We start from the raw sequence: 13,849 nt of genomic DNA on the forward strand, positions 1-13,849 counted from the left end.
TTTTGGCACTGAAGTAAATGAGTACCATTTGAACTTCCTAAATTCTATTCGAAAGCAATTCAACATACAAAGACATGCTAAAGATACAAATGCTTCCCATACAGAAATTAAATGCCCTGCTTAAACAAAAACTCCAGCTCAACAGACAACTTTAAATTTTTGAAGTTATCCTTTTACAACTCATTACTATCCTTGATGAAACCATAACTATCTGCTCTATTCATACGTGGATTAGAACTTTTCCGGCTTGACAAAAGAAAACATTGTGCCAAAACACCAAAGTATCAGTTTCTTTTGAATTACATAAAAGTAGCTGGTTAATTACTGCCAAATCTTTTAGTATGCAAGTGAGGCAGATCGGACAATAAAAGGCATCCGAGAGAGATGTACATGAACATACAAAAAGGAACAAGAGGAGGCCATTCTGTCGCAAGTCTACTTCCAAAATTTGATAAAATCACGGTTGATTCAATTGTGGCCCCAACTCTACTTCCTTCCTTACCCAGACAGACACTCAAAGTACTGAGTAGCTATCTCTTTATCTATCCATCCCCACTTTTAAGGAGAAAGTATACGCATACATACTAAAAAATAGTATCAGTTAGTAATGTTTTAATTAATTTGCTTTCTTCCACATTTACATTTTGTATCCAGTATACACAATATCCTTAACTAGAATTCAAAGCACAAAGAAAAAAGGTGAGACTGTAATAAATTAATTAGATCTCACGAGTGAAGATATATTTAGATTCTTATCCACAGATGAGACCTGAAGATTGGAGCAATTCCATGTACAAAGCACATCCGTAAAATTACATGCAAGAAAAATGTTAACTACATAAAAACCTGTAAAGAATTAAAGCTACTAGCAGACAGCAAGTAGTAACTAATTCCAGTTGTACTATTAAAACAATGTTCCACAGCTAAGAAGCGCTTGCCAAATGTATGCCTGAGAAATGTGGACATTTTCCCACCCAAACACAACATTCACTTAAAGTCACAGTACCTATGCAATCAGGAATGCAGAGATGCAAATATCTGCATGCGCCCTCAACCTTAAAAAGCTCAGTATGATTCCAGTTCATTGCTTAAAATCTCTTAGAAACCAGGCACCACAGCAAAAGCGTGCATACTGAATTAAAAACCCACAAATTGCATTTGTTAATCTGTGTTTAATTTGATATAGTCAGGACCATATTCAGGTGCTGTAATTAGTCACCGAATCTGTAGACCAGAAGAGTAACAAACGGCTCAGTATTTTAAAACCTCCTTATTTTCACTTGCAGAAGTAGTATTGGCTGAATCACATGGCCTTGGCAATGGAATATGGGTACTGTCTGTTACTCCCTCTCTAATGCAAGGTCTGACACCAGCCTGAAAGAGCAGACATGCATAGCGCTGCCGCTGTAGGGTGCGGTGGACATGAGAGTTGGGGAAGGAGAGGACATGCACACTTTTTACGATAGCTGCCGTATACAAGGCAATTTTCAAGGATCTCAAACCTTTGAAGTGAACAAATGTGGGCGTTTGGAGATGGTCAAGACAAAAGCAACAGCCAGTCAAAGCAGGGCTGGAGAGAGGGAAGTTCAGTACAGTCAGACTATGAGGCGGTGTGGTCACATCTGTTCAATAGTGGTGTCGGGTACTTGGGGTGGGTGAGTGAAGTGGCAGGGGTGGCGAGTTGTATTCCCATGTTGAGTTACGCTGACTAATCAGAGGCACACCATATTACCACTAGGAGTTCAGGGTTGGAGGCATTCTTCCCTGCAAGTCCCAAGTTGTGGAAAATCAATCCGTCCAAAAGTTTAACATTTCAGGTAACTTCTGAAAATACATGTTTGAGTCAGAACTTCCACAGGCTCTGACACATTTCCAAACATTTACCCAATCTCTAATGATCTGTAGACAGAAGATTTGGATCAATGTTAATGCACAATATTCCAAAAAACACACCCAAGTTTGAATTATTGATAATCACAGTGAGGTTAAAAGCAAAATGCTATATTATTTGAAGAATTCTTCAAGAACAAACATTCCATTCACTTGGAAAAAATATTCATGCTAATAGACTGCAAGGTAGTATTTTACAGTCCAAATGTCCTAAATAATGTGCTCCATCTGGAGCTACTTTTAAAATGAAGAGCCTGGGCACAATTAAGTCAGCAGCAAGTATTGCTGAACACAATTAAAACTACCATTGTTTTCAGTACTCAATTTCTCCACAACAAAATCAGCAACACAGTTTTGAATTCTAAATTATTACTTATTTTAAAAAGTAAAAGATTCAATTTAAGCATGTTAACTAAAATCAGCACAAGCATAATCTGTGTGAAGAGTCACAAGATCACAGTAACAAACTTGAATTTTTCACCCATACCAAATTAGTAAATCTCAGCAGAGGCAGTGGCAGGGGTGCCTGCAGCCTCTAGACAAGGAAGAAAGATATTCCAAAGCTTTGATCATCAACTGATGTCCCCTGCTGGAAACTTGTTTGTTTGTGTCAGCATCAGTACAGATTCAGGTCATAGAGAGTGCCCTTCAGTCAAACAAACAGCCTACAAACAACCATTTGACTATTCAAGATACCAGGGTGGCCACACATGCAGAACTGCACTGGGAAATTGCAGAACAAAAAAAAGTGGGAGAAAAAATCTATTCCCACTGATTGTGTCAAAGTTTTTTCTCCCCTCCCCACAGTGCAACAGCCAACAAATACTTATCCCACTACAATCCTCATGGAGGCTGGTAACTTTCAAAACAATTCCAATTTACAGTGACCATCTAAAAGGAAACACAAGATTTCACATTTTTAAACATGTATTGCAATAAACTAAAATGTACACACTGTCCATGCACAATTTAGTACACAACTTGTATGATAAAACAGCAAAGTCTTTCTGTAATTTAGTTTTAAGAGAAAAAACACTCACCACTGCCCCTTGCAGACATTATTCTCCCAGAGCCGGTCCAAAGCTATCCTCCACTCCCGATACCAGCTTTCTCTCTTACTCAGCCAAGTAACTTCTAATCCCCAGAACTGATTTGCATTACAAAGGTCACATTGATGATTCTTTCCTTGTGTCCCAGGCTTGACAAATCTTCTAGTCTCCTTTAAGTGTTTATGCACATCATCTCTTCAACCTGAACACAAACTCCCACCCATGTACTGTGTGGCAAACAATAGGATTAACCCTTGCTTTGATTAAAACATAGGCCTGGCTGCTTTTATTTCCCTGCTCTCTCCCTCTGATTCAAGCAGACTCATAGCTCTATGATAAGAGCAGCTGTACTGACAATGTGTTCATACTTGTAGATAATGCAATGTACCTGCTCAGGAAGGTAGATGGCAACCAAACCATCCAAGACAGTACACGTAACGCCCTCACTGTTCAATTTCACAGTAAAACACAAGCTGACAAACCATCTGTCCCACTACTAATGACTTTATTCATATGACAGGCCATTTCAAACAGCAGACATATTTTACTTTGTAGACATTTCTTCTGCCAAAATTAAGTACCAACTGTGCAGTTGATCCACATTTAGCATCATATTCCATAAAAGCAAAACACAGCATTATAATTTGCTTAAATGCCTTTCACAGTATAGCACAATGCAGTCAGATCTTTAAGTGAGGTCTGTCTATCCCGCAAGAAATATATTCCACTTATAGTCAAGTAACTCTTTTCGTTGAGTTCTCAGGAAGCTGCTTAACTGGTTACATCTAAGTTAAGCACTACCTTTTGCAAAATCTGAAGTACAAAGTATAACACACCAACCATCCATCATTCTGTTTGCAATACACAAAATGTCTTGTCCAGTGTCAATTATATCTTGTAAGCATCCATATTTTAATTGCCTGTGTAACAGTGTTAAATCCCTTCTCTCCATTTGTGAATGGATGGTACCTGTATTGTCCAACCTGTATTGACACAGGTATGAAAATAAATACAAAACGATCCACTACAGTTTTAAAAGAAACTTGGCCAGACCTTTGACAAATGGTTTATTTTTGTTATGGGCAGATTTCACCAGCATAACCTCTTGCTCTTCGCATCAGTCCAGATGATCATTATACACCAAACATTTTTAAAGATGCCCAAATTTTAGGCAATACTTCATCTATTTAAAAAAGTTGCCAGCATAAACTCAGATTTGGCAGCATTCATGGACAGAAAGCAGAGTTAACCGATTCTAATGGCCCTTCTCCAGTTCTGCTTAACTCTTTCGCTCGAGTAATTTCTGTTTGCTTCTGATTTCCAGCATCTGCAATCCTTTTGGTTTTCTTGTTTAATACTTCAACTATAGCCTAAATCATTGTCTGGATGACTGCTGACTGTACATGCCCATTGAATATTTCTGATTGTGCACACAGGCTTGGCCAGTATTATGCTAATTTATAAAATTAAAAATTCAATTAAACATCTCTTAGCCAATATATTGTTAACTTTAAAAAGCATTTGTCACCTAATTTACAAGTGAAAAATAAACTGCTCGTGCACATTCTCCTGGTGTCAGCAAGTCCAATCTTTAGTCCTTTTTGTATGTTGCATGCCCCACCCCCAAACAAAAAGAGCAAGAAACAAATCCCAGTCTTTTTACTTTTCTTTATATCTCAAACCCTCCATTCCCAGCAACATCTGGTAAATTGCTTCTGAGCCCTCTCCCAGTTTAATAATATCCTTCCCATAACAGGGTAACCAGAACTGCACACAATATGCCAGAAGAGGCCTCACCAAGGCCCTATTTAATTTCAACATGACATCACAACTCATACTCAAAAAGGAGTCAATGAAGGCAAGTATGCCAAGCACCTTCTTAACCACCCTATCTACATATAATGTATATTTCAGAGTTACGCACCTGAACCCCACATCTGTTCTACAACACTCCCCACACCTTACCATTAATAAGTCCTGTCCTTGCTTGTATTACCAAAATGCAATAAAGTTGCAATTAAATGCTATCTGCCACTATTCAGCCCATTGGCCAAACTGATCAAGATTTCTTTGTAATCTTAGATGTTTTTCACTATACCACAAATTTACTAATCATGCCTTTTATATAAGTGACTTGGAGGAGAATACAGATGACAGACAAATGTGGACAGCACTGATTCCTGTGGAACACTGCTGGTCTAAGCCTCCAGTCCTTCTCAAGAACACATACCTCCTGATACAGGCGCATCCATGAACGTTGCTCCAATCTTTTCTGCATCTTTGGCCATTTCTTTAGAAACAGCTGGATCGATGGTGCTCGAGTCAATTAGCAATGAGCCTTTCTTAATTTTTCTGCAAAGCAAATATGGAAAGCTAGCTCAAAATCAGGTTATAAACTATTGGACAACTGATTCACCGGGAACAAAAACGTTACCCTCAGAGCAACAAAATCAACAATGCTATCACATCTGTAAATTAGGTCAAGACCTGTTCTCACACAGAAAACATCCCCCAAATTGCAAGATGGCAATTCAGATGGGATTTTAATAGCATTAATTGGACTTCATGGTTACCTAAAAAATCCTGTGGAAGGTCAGAAAAAGGAAGGCATCACAACACAGCTGAACCTGATCCTAATATCCACACTTTCCAGTAACAATCATATAACCTGCATATGCCTTTGTCAAAGTCTTCTTGTAATATCATCTTGTCATATTACTAATTGACACATTTCTACGGCTAGAACAATGAAATCTGGCAAAATTATATGCTGAAGAGGAACGATAAAAATCAAGGAACTGGAGTTCACCAATAATTGTCATAAAATGTACTTTATTTTTTAAAAATGCAATAAAAAATTCAAGCTTGGCAGGATTAATCCAAGCTTCACCAGAGGAAATAATTCTTCTATAACTCCTCTTACAATATGCCAGTTATAGAGTCAGATGATATTTAAAATCAAAAAATAAGGTAATGGTCTAAATAAATCGTACAACCATAAAGATTAGTTTATTAAAACATGTCAATTTCTTTTACATATAAAAAAATCTACAGATAAATTTCTGTGCTTAGACATAATAGATTGAGAAAGAATGACGACAGGTTAAGGTGCATCTTTTGTTTTAAATTCATAAGATGCGGATATCACTGGCCACACCATTATTTACTGCCCATTAATAATCGCCCAGAGAGCAGTTAAGAGTCAACAACTTTGCTGTTGGCCTGGAGTCACATGTGGACGAATCTGGGCAAGGATGGTGGTTTTCTTTCCTGAAGGACATTACTGAAACAGAAGTTTGTTCCACAAGAGAGATAACATCAGTAGAGTCTCAATTCTGGATTTTTATTAAATTCAAATTCCACCATCTGAATTCGAACCCAGGTCCCCAAACAATTTCCTGGGACTCTATTAGGGGAGACAAGGGCCGAATGTTATTATCACTGCTGTTATTCCACAGTTTAGCACATGATCAACAAATTTCAACTGCTTAAAACTAATATTAAAGGAGTATACCTACTTTAAAATGCCATTTGGACCAGTGTAAACATCAATCACATGAGGGCTTGATGGCAGCATAGTTATGACTCTATCAGCTCGCTCAGCTACTTCTGCAGGAGACCCCATGATCTATGAAACAAAAAGGGGACAAAAAATGTATTCTCACCACATTTTAAAAGGAACAAAACCAGGAAAGTAAATGGCTTAAACTTGGGGACACCAGATAAAGAGTCAAGTATGAAAGAATATTTACGTTTTGCACTTCAGGAGTAACATTCTACTTGCCAAGAAACAGGTATATCAGTAACGGCATAAACATTAAGGATATACAGGATAAACACATTGTAATGGTGTGTTTAACCTTAGTTAAGAAGACAAAGTGAATTTTGAAAATAAAAGTTGACATTTAATCTGCAGAGAATAGGCTTCACAAATGCAAGAACAGGAACATGCAAAAACAAAGCTGAATAAAAAGGAAAGCAAACAAACAGTCTGTTTGGACCAACTGGGCTTGCCAACATTTACACTCCACCCTGCCTCATCTAACCCTCAGTGTTAAATGACAGATGCAAAGAGAGGCATGATCACAGACGTTACGAATGATTCAGAAGTCACAGTTGTACCTCTGACTGAGGCAGTCTTGGCTTCAAGTCAAATTCCAGAGACTTGAAACTTCAGGAGAAAGCATATGTTGCCATGCCACTCAGTGCAGCACTGCAACATCAGAAGCACTGTACTTTGGTTAAGATATTATACTGACGATTCTTCTGCTCTTGCAGGGAGAAAGAAAAAAATTTTGATGACAGTACTTTTAATTTAAAAAAATAGCTCGTGTCCTGACCAAATTTAACCAATAACCAGTATCATGAAAACACAACAGCCGTGATGCTTTTGGACTCATGTCAACAACCTCTTGGTGCTCCCAAGAACTACACCATGAAATGGACACTGTTGGTAGCTACAAATGTGCAAAGGCAAAGAAACAGATCATCAAAACCCTTCTTGTCTACACAGTGTTGAACGCAGCATCAGAGGAGCAGGAAGGCTGATGTTTCGGGCCTAGACCCTTCTTCAGAAATGGCAGGGGTGGGGAAGAGTCTGAAATAAATAAGGAGGTGGGTGGGGGTAGGCAGATAGAAGACAGATTTAAAAAAATGATAGGTGGAGATGAACCGAACCAGTCAAAGAGGTGGGGACAGAGCCAGTAAAACGAGAGTGTAAGTGGGGAGGTAGGTCAGTCCAGGGCAGATGGTCAGGTCAAGGGGGTGGGATGAGGTTGGTAGGTAGGAGCTGGGGTGGGGAGGAAGGAACGAGCTGGTCTGGTTTTAGGATGCGGTAGGGGGAGGGGAGATTTTGAAGCTTGAAGTCCACATTGATACTATTGGGCTGCAGGGTTCCCAAGCGGAATACAAGTTGCTGTTCCTGCATCCTTCAGGTGGCAAAGTTGTGGCACTGCAGGATGCCCAGGATGGACATGCCATAGGAGGGAGGCTGTGAGCTGGGGTAGGCTTGATTGTAATGCTAGGAGATGCCAGCGCATCGCTGCGAGTGCACGTTTCAGGAGTCACAGGGAGAAACACTTCTGAAGGATCTCAATGTTCTGAATGTAGACACTGTCTCAGTTAGGGCCAAATTGGGAAAGCCTGAATGTGGACTGTTATACAAAACAGATCTTTTACTGCAGTTCCAGGCCACTGGGCTGGGTCAGGGAATACAGTGCCTGATGGTACTGGTGGAAGCAAAGCACATGTCTTTTGGTTGTGAAAAAAAAAGCAACCCTAACCCTATCGCAACTGCCTGCTTTTGACACAAATCATCCTTTGGCTAAATGAAAAAGCAACTGCACGTCAAGGTCAGTCAACACGGTTAGTATGTTGATTTGATGCACAGCATTGAAGATTGGTCGAATTCCTATTTATTCTCTCATCACACTAGTACAAACCACTGCAGTGTTTCATTGTCTGATTATGTCTTGGATAAGAAGAAACAGGATCTATATGGTGGAGATAAGAAACAATAAACAAAAGGCAAAGATGAGATTGTAAGAACTGTTGATGCTGGAGAAATTGAGATAAGCTGTAGAGCTGGATGAACACAGCAGGCCAAGCAGCAGAGCAGGAAGGCTGATGGTTCAGGTCTTGCGCCTTCTTCAGAAATAGGGGAGGGGAAGGGGACTCTGAAATAAATAGAGATGAGGAGGTGATAATGGAAGGTGGATAGAGCACCATAAGTGGTGAAAAGATGAACAGGTCAAGAAGGCAGAGATGGAGCCAGTAAAGGAGAGTGTAGGTAGGCAGTTGCGATGGAGGTTGGTCAGTCAAGGGAATAGGAAGGCGGGGACAAGCTGGCCTGGGTTTTACGACGAAGTCGGGGGGGGGGGATTTTGAAGCTTGTGAAGTCCACGTTGATACCATTGGGCTACAGGGCTCCCAAGCGAAATAAGGTGCTGTTCCTGCAGCCTTTGGGGTGGTATCATCGTAGCCCTGGAAGAGGCCCAGGATGGATATATCATCCAAGAATAGGAGGGGGAGTTGAAGTGGTTCACGATTGGAGGCACAGTTGTTTGTCATGAACTGAGCATAGGTGTTGCACAAAGCAGTCTCCAAGCCTCAGCTTGGTTTCCCCGATGTAGAGGAGGCCACAACAGGAACAGCAGATACAATATACCACACTAGCAGATGTACAGGTGAACATCTGTTTGATGTGGAAAGTTTTCTTGGGGCCTGGGATAAGGATGGGGGGGGGGGGGGGGGGGGGGCGCGGGGTGGAAGAGAAGAGAAGCAGGAAGAAAAAAAAGGTGTATGGGCAGGTGTAGCATTTCCTATGGTTGCAGGGAAAGGTGCCAGGGGCAGTAGGGTTAATGGAGCGTGAGTGACCAATCCCCATCCTAACTCCCCAACTACATTCCCCTTCACTGGCTCTATCCCTGCGTCCTTGACCTATCCGCTCCTTTTTCCACCTTCCATCTGTTTCCCCACCCTCCCTATTTGAGACCCCTTCCCCTCCCCCATTTCTGAAGGGTCAATCCCCGAAACGGCAGCTTTCCTGCTTGGCCTGCTGTGTTCAGCCAGCTCTACGTCTTGTTATCTGGACTGGGAAAGGAGTTTAGCAGAACAAAGACATTTAATAAAATAGTTCATGGTTCACAAAGATATACCCCAGTGTGAAAGGAGGATTCTGGGAAGGGAATAAGCCAGCCTGGTTAACCAAAGAGGTTAATGATAGCGTCAAATTGATAGCAAGAAAAAAATAATAAGATGTTAGTTAAGGTTGAACTAAGCCAGAGGATTAGCAAAGTAATAGGAGAAAAGACTAGGAAAGGATTAAAAATATTTTTTAAAAATGAGAGAGAAGATAGAACTCAAGGGTAAGTTTCAAAATAATATCCAGATGGACAGTAAAAGCTTCAAAATACATGAAAAGGAAGGCGGAAGTTAAAGTTAACATCGGTACTTTAGTGAAATGAGGCTGCAGAAATAACAATAATGGGAACCAGGAAAAGGCAGAGGGGTTGAATAAACGCTTTGCATCAGTCTACACAATAAAAGTTGTCACTACAGCATTCCACTATTAAATAAATTTAATCCTAAATTATAAAAGGCTCAAATAACAGAGCATTTCAAAATAAATAACATGATCAAAAGGAGTCAGTAATGGCTTCATGCCCTTCAAATTTGAGAATTCTTTGAAACAGTACGAAGTAGATGTCATATGTTCAGAAGGTGTCCAATAAAAAAGGTACAGTACTTGAGGCAATCTATCAAGAACCCATATGCAGTGTTATAAGTAGTATACTATTTACCAACACCCTATCCATGCTAATTGAAGACAGAGGGGATAAGGGAGGCATTTTCAAGATGCCAACTTGTAACTCGGAGTGCCACAGGGCTCAGTGCTGGATCACAACTATTTACAAAGATATTCACTTTGTTCATCCAAATAATCAATGTATTACAGTCAAGTTTGCAGAGGACAAGAACAGGTAGGAAAAGCAGTGGTGAGAATGACAGCATCTATAGTGGAGTATAGTTGGGTGAATTGGGTGGGCAAAAGCTTGATGGATGGAATTTAAATTGTTGGTACATAAGAGATTATACACATTGACAGGAAAAACAGTGGACTTCATTATTTCAATGAGGAAAAACTGCAGAAAGCTACACAGATGGATTTGGGAGAGCTGAGCCATGAATCCCACAAGGCCAGATGGTTCAGCCGGCAATAAGGAAAGCAAATAGAATGTTGGCCTTTATTTCAAAAGGAATGGAGTACTAAAATAGGGAGGATTTCTTAAAATGATACAAGGCACCAGTCTACCATAGACAATACTGCAAACAGCTTTGCGTCCCTTATCTAAGGGGGAAATATATTGGTATTGGAGGCAGCCCAGAGAAGGTTGACAAAGCTAATCCCAGATATGGAGGATTGCCATAAGAGGAGAGGTTGTGGGGTTGGGACTGTATTTGTTGGATTCTAGAAGAATGAGAGCTGACGTTATTTAAAACCATACAAAAGGGACTTAAGAGGATACATCTGGAAAAGTAGTTACCCCTCGTAGAGCAACCTGGGCCAGGAGGCATAATCTCAAAAAGCTAAGGAAACTCAAGGAAGTTGCTATTTATTACAAAGGTGAAGAGGAATTACCTCTCAGGGGAGTTAATCTACAGAATTCTCTGCTCAAGAGGGCTGTAGAGGTTATGCCATGAACAATAATCAAGGTAGAGTTAGATTTTCAGTCCACAAGGAAATCAACGGTTGTGAGGAAAAGGCAAAGGAGAGTTGAGGTTTATCAGATCAGCTGTGATCTCATTGAATGGTAGATCAGACAAGGTGGGCTGAATGGCCAACTTGTGCTCCTTCAGCTCTATTAGGGTTATCTCTTATTCTTATCTCCAGAGAAGATGGGTTTATTTCATTCAACTTCTCATTCAGCCAATCCCACTCATCCAGAATCAATCAGGGGAAATCTGGGGTTGCACCCTCTCATCAGCAACTATATCTTCCTCAGCTAAGGAAACCAAACTGTGCAGCTGTGTTCTCACCAAAACCACATCTAATAGGAACAAGAGTTGCAAACTCCTGTTCCATTCCCTTACAATTTAGGTCACAGAATTTCTTTATCACTGCTTACTGTACTTATATTAACTTTGTGACTAAGATAACAAAGTTTGGAGCTGGATGAACACAGCAGGCCAAGCAGCATCTAAGGAGCACAGAAGCTGACATTTTGGGCCTAGACCCTTCAGAGGGGGGGGGGGGGGGGAGAACAGGGAGAGGGTTCTGAAATGAATAGGGAGAGGGGGAGGCGGACCGAAAATGGATAGAGGAGAAGATAGGTGGAGAGGAGAGTATGGGTGGGGTGGTAGGAGGGGATAGGTCAGGGAGGCAGGATGAGGTTGGTAGGTGGGAGGAGGGGATAGGTGAGGGGAAGAACTGGTTAGGGAGGCGGGGACAAGCTGGACTGGTTTTGGGATGCAGTGGAGGGGGGGGGGGGGGGGGGGAAGAGATTTTGAAGCTGGTGAAGTCCACATTGATACCATTGGGCTGCAGGGTCCCCAAGCGGAATGAGTTGCTGTTCCTGCAACCTTCGGGTGGCATCATTGTAGCACTGCAGGAGGCCCATGATGGATGTGTTGTCTAAGGAATGGGGGGGGGGGGGTGAAAAGAGTTAAAATGGTTCGCGACTGGAGGGTGCAGTTGTTTGTTGCAAACCAAGCGGAGGTGTTCTGCAAAGCAAAGCAGTCTCCAAGCCTCCACTTGGTTTCCCCAATGTAGAGGAAGCCATACTGGGTACAGTGGATACAATATACCACATTGGCAGTCGTGCAGGTGAACCTCTGCTTAAAATGGAAAGTCATGTTGGGGCCTGGGATGAGGGTGAGGGAGGTGGTGTGGGGACAAGTGTAGCACTTCCTGCTGTTGCAGTGCAAGGTGCTGGGTGTGGTGGGGTTGGAGGGGAGTGTGGAGCGGACAAGGGAGTCATGGAGAGATTGGTCTCTCTGGAAGGCAGACAAGGGCGGGGATGGAAAATTGTCTTGGATGGTGGGGTCGGATTGTAGATGGCGGAAGGGAGGATGATGCGTCGTATCTGGAGGTTGGTGGGGTGGCCTGTGAGGATGAGGGGGATTCTCTTAGGGCGGTTTTAGCGGGGGCAGGGTGTGAGGGAAGTGTTGAGGGAAATGCGAGAGACGTGGTCAAGGGAGTTCTCGACCACTGCAGGGGGGAAGTTGCGGTCCTTGAAGAACGTGGGCATCTGGGATGTGCAAGAGTGGAATGCCTCATCCTGGGAGCAGATGCGGTGGAGGCGAAGGATTTGGGAATAGGGGATGGAATTTTTGCAGGAGGGTGGGAGGGAGCAGGTATATTCTCGGTAGCTGTGGGAGTCAGTGGGCTTGAAGTGAACATCAGTTCCTAGCTGGTTACCTGAGATGAAGACTGAGGTCCAGGAAGGTGAGGGATGTGTTGGAGATGGCCCAGGTGAACTTGAGGTTGGGGTGGAAGGTGTTGGTGAAGTGGATAAACTGTTCAAGCTCCTCTTAGGAGCAAGAGGTGACGCCGATACAGTCAATGTAACAGAGGAAGAGGTGGGGTTTGGGGCCTGTGTAGGTGCAGAAGAGGGACTGTTCCATGTAACCTACAAAGAGGCAGGCATAGCTTGGGCCCATGCGGGTACCCATGGCCACCTCCTTTGTCTGTAGGAAGTGGGAGGAAGCGAAAGAAGTTGAGGGTGAGGACAAGTTTGGCTAGGCAGATGAGGGTGTTGGTGGAGGGTGACTGGTCAGGCCTGCAGGACAGGAAGAAGCGGAGGGCCTTGAGGCCATCTGCATGAGGAATATGGGTGTATAGGGACTAGATGTCCATGGTCAAAACGAGGTGGTGTCGGGGGGGGGGGGGGGGGGGTGCACGCGGGGGCATGGAATTGGAAGTTCTGAAGGAGGTGGTGGGTGAGAGTGGTGTCCTGGACATAGGTGGGGAGTTCCTGGACCAAGGGGGAGAAAGTGGAGTCCAGATGGGTGGAGATGAATTTGGTGGGGCAGGAGCAGGCAGAAAAAAATAGGGTCGGCCAGGGCAGGTGGGTTTATGGATTTTGGGAAGGAGATAGAAGTGGACGGTGTGGGGTTGGGGAACAATGAGGTTGGAGGCTGTGGGTGGGAGGTCCCCTGACATGATGAGATCATGGATGGTATTGGAGATGATGGTTTGATGCTCAGGGGCAGGGTCATGATCAAGGGAGCACTAAGAGGTGGTGTCGGAGTGTTGGCGTTTGGCCTCAGCAATGTAGAGGTCAGTGTGCCATACTACCACTGCACCTCCCATGTCTGCAAGTTTGATGGTGAGGTTGGGGTTGAAGTGGAGGGAGCAGAGAGCTGCCTATTCTGCAGGGGGAGGTTGTAGTGGGTGAGAGGGGTGGAGA

The 13,849-nt window shown here is 42.7% G+C and overlaps 1 protein-coding gene across 2 annotated transcripts in view; it reads right to left on the reverse strand.

Moving 5' to 3' along the window:
* The window catches only part of LOC125465087 (3-hydroxyisobutyrate dehydrogenase, mitochondrial-like), a 135,244-nt gene that overhangs the window by 96,350 nt on the left and 25,045 nt on the right, over positions 1 to 13,849 (reverse strand). For both annotated transcript variants that reach the window (XM_048558208.1, XM_048558217.2), the window contains 2 exons: positions 6,458 to 6,567; positions 5,170 to 5,291 (listed from right to left, as the gene is read on the reverse strand). In XM_048558208.1, coding sequence (XP_048414165.1) covers positions 5,170 to 5,291; positions 6,458 to 6,567 — 232 coding nt within the window. The remainder of the gene's footprint in view (positions 1 to 5,169; positions 5,292 to 6,457; positions 6,568 to 13,849) is intronic.

Source organism: Stegostoma tigrinum, chromosome 2 (assembly GCF_030684315.1).
Source record: "Stegostoma tigrinum isolate sSteTig4 chromosome 2, sSteTig4.hap1, whole genome shotgun sequence".
NCBI classification, from domain to species: domain Eukaryota; kingdom Metazoa; phylum Chordata; class Chondrichthyes; order Orectolobiformes; family Stegostomatidae; genus Stegostoma; species Stegostoma tigrinum.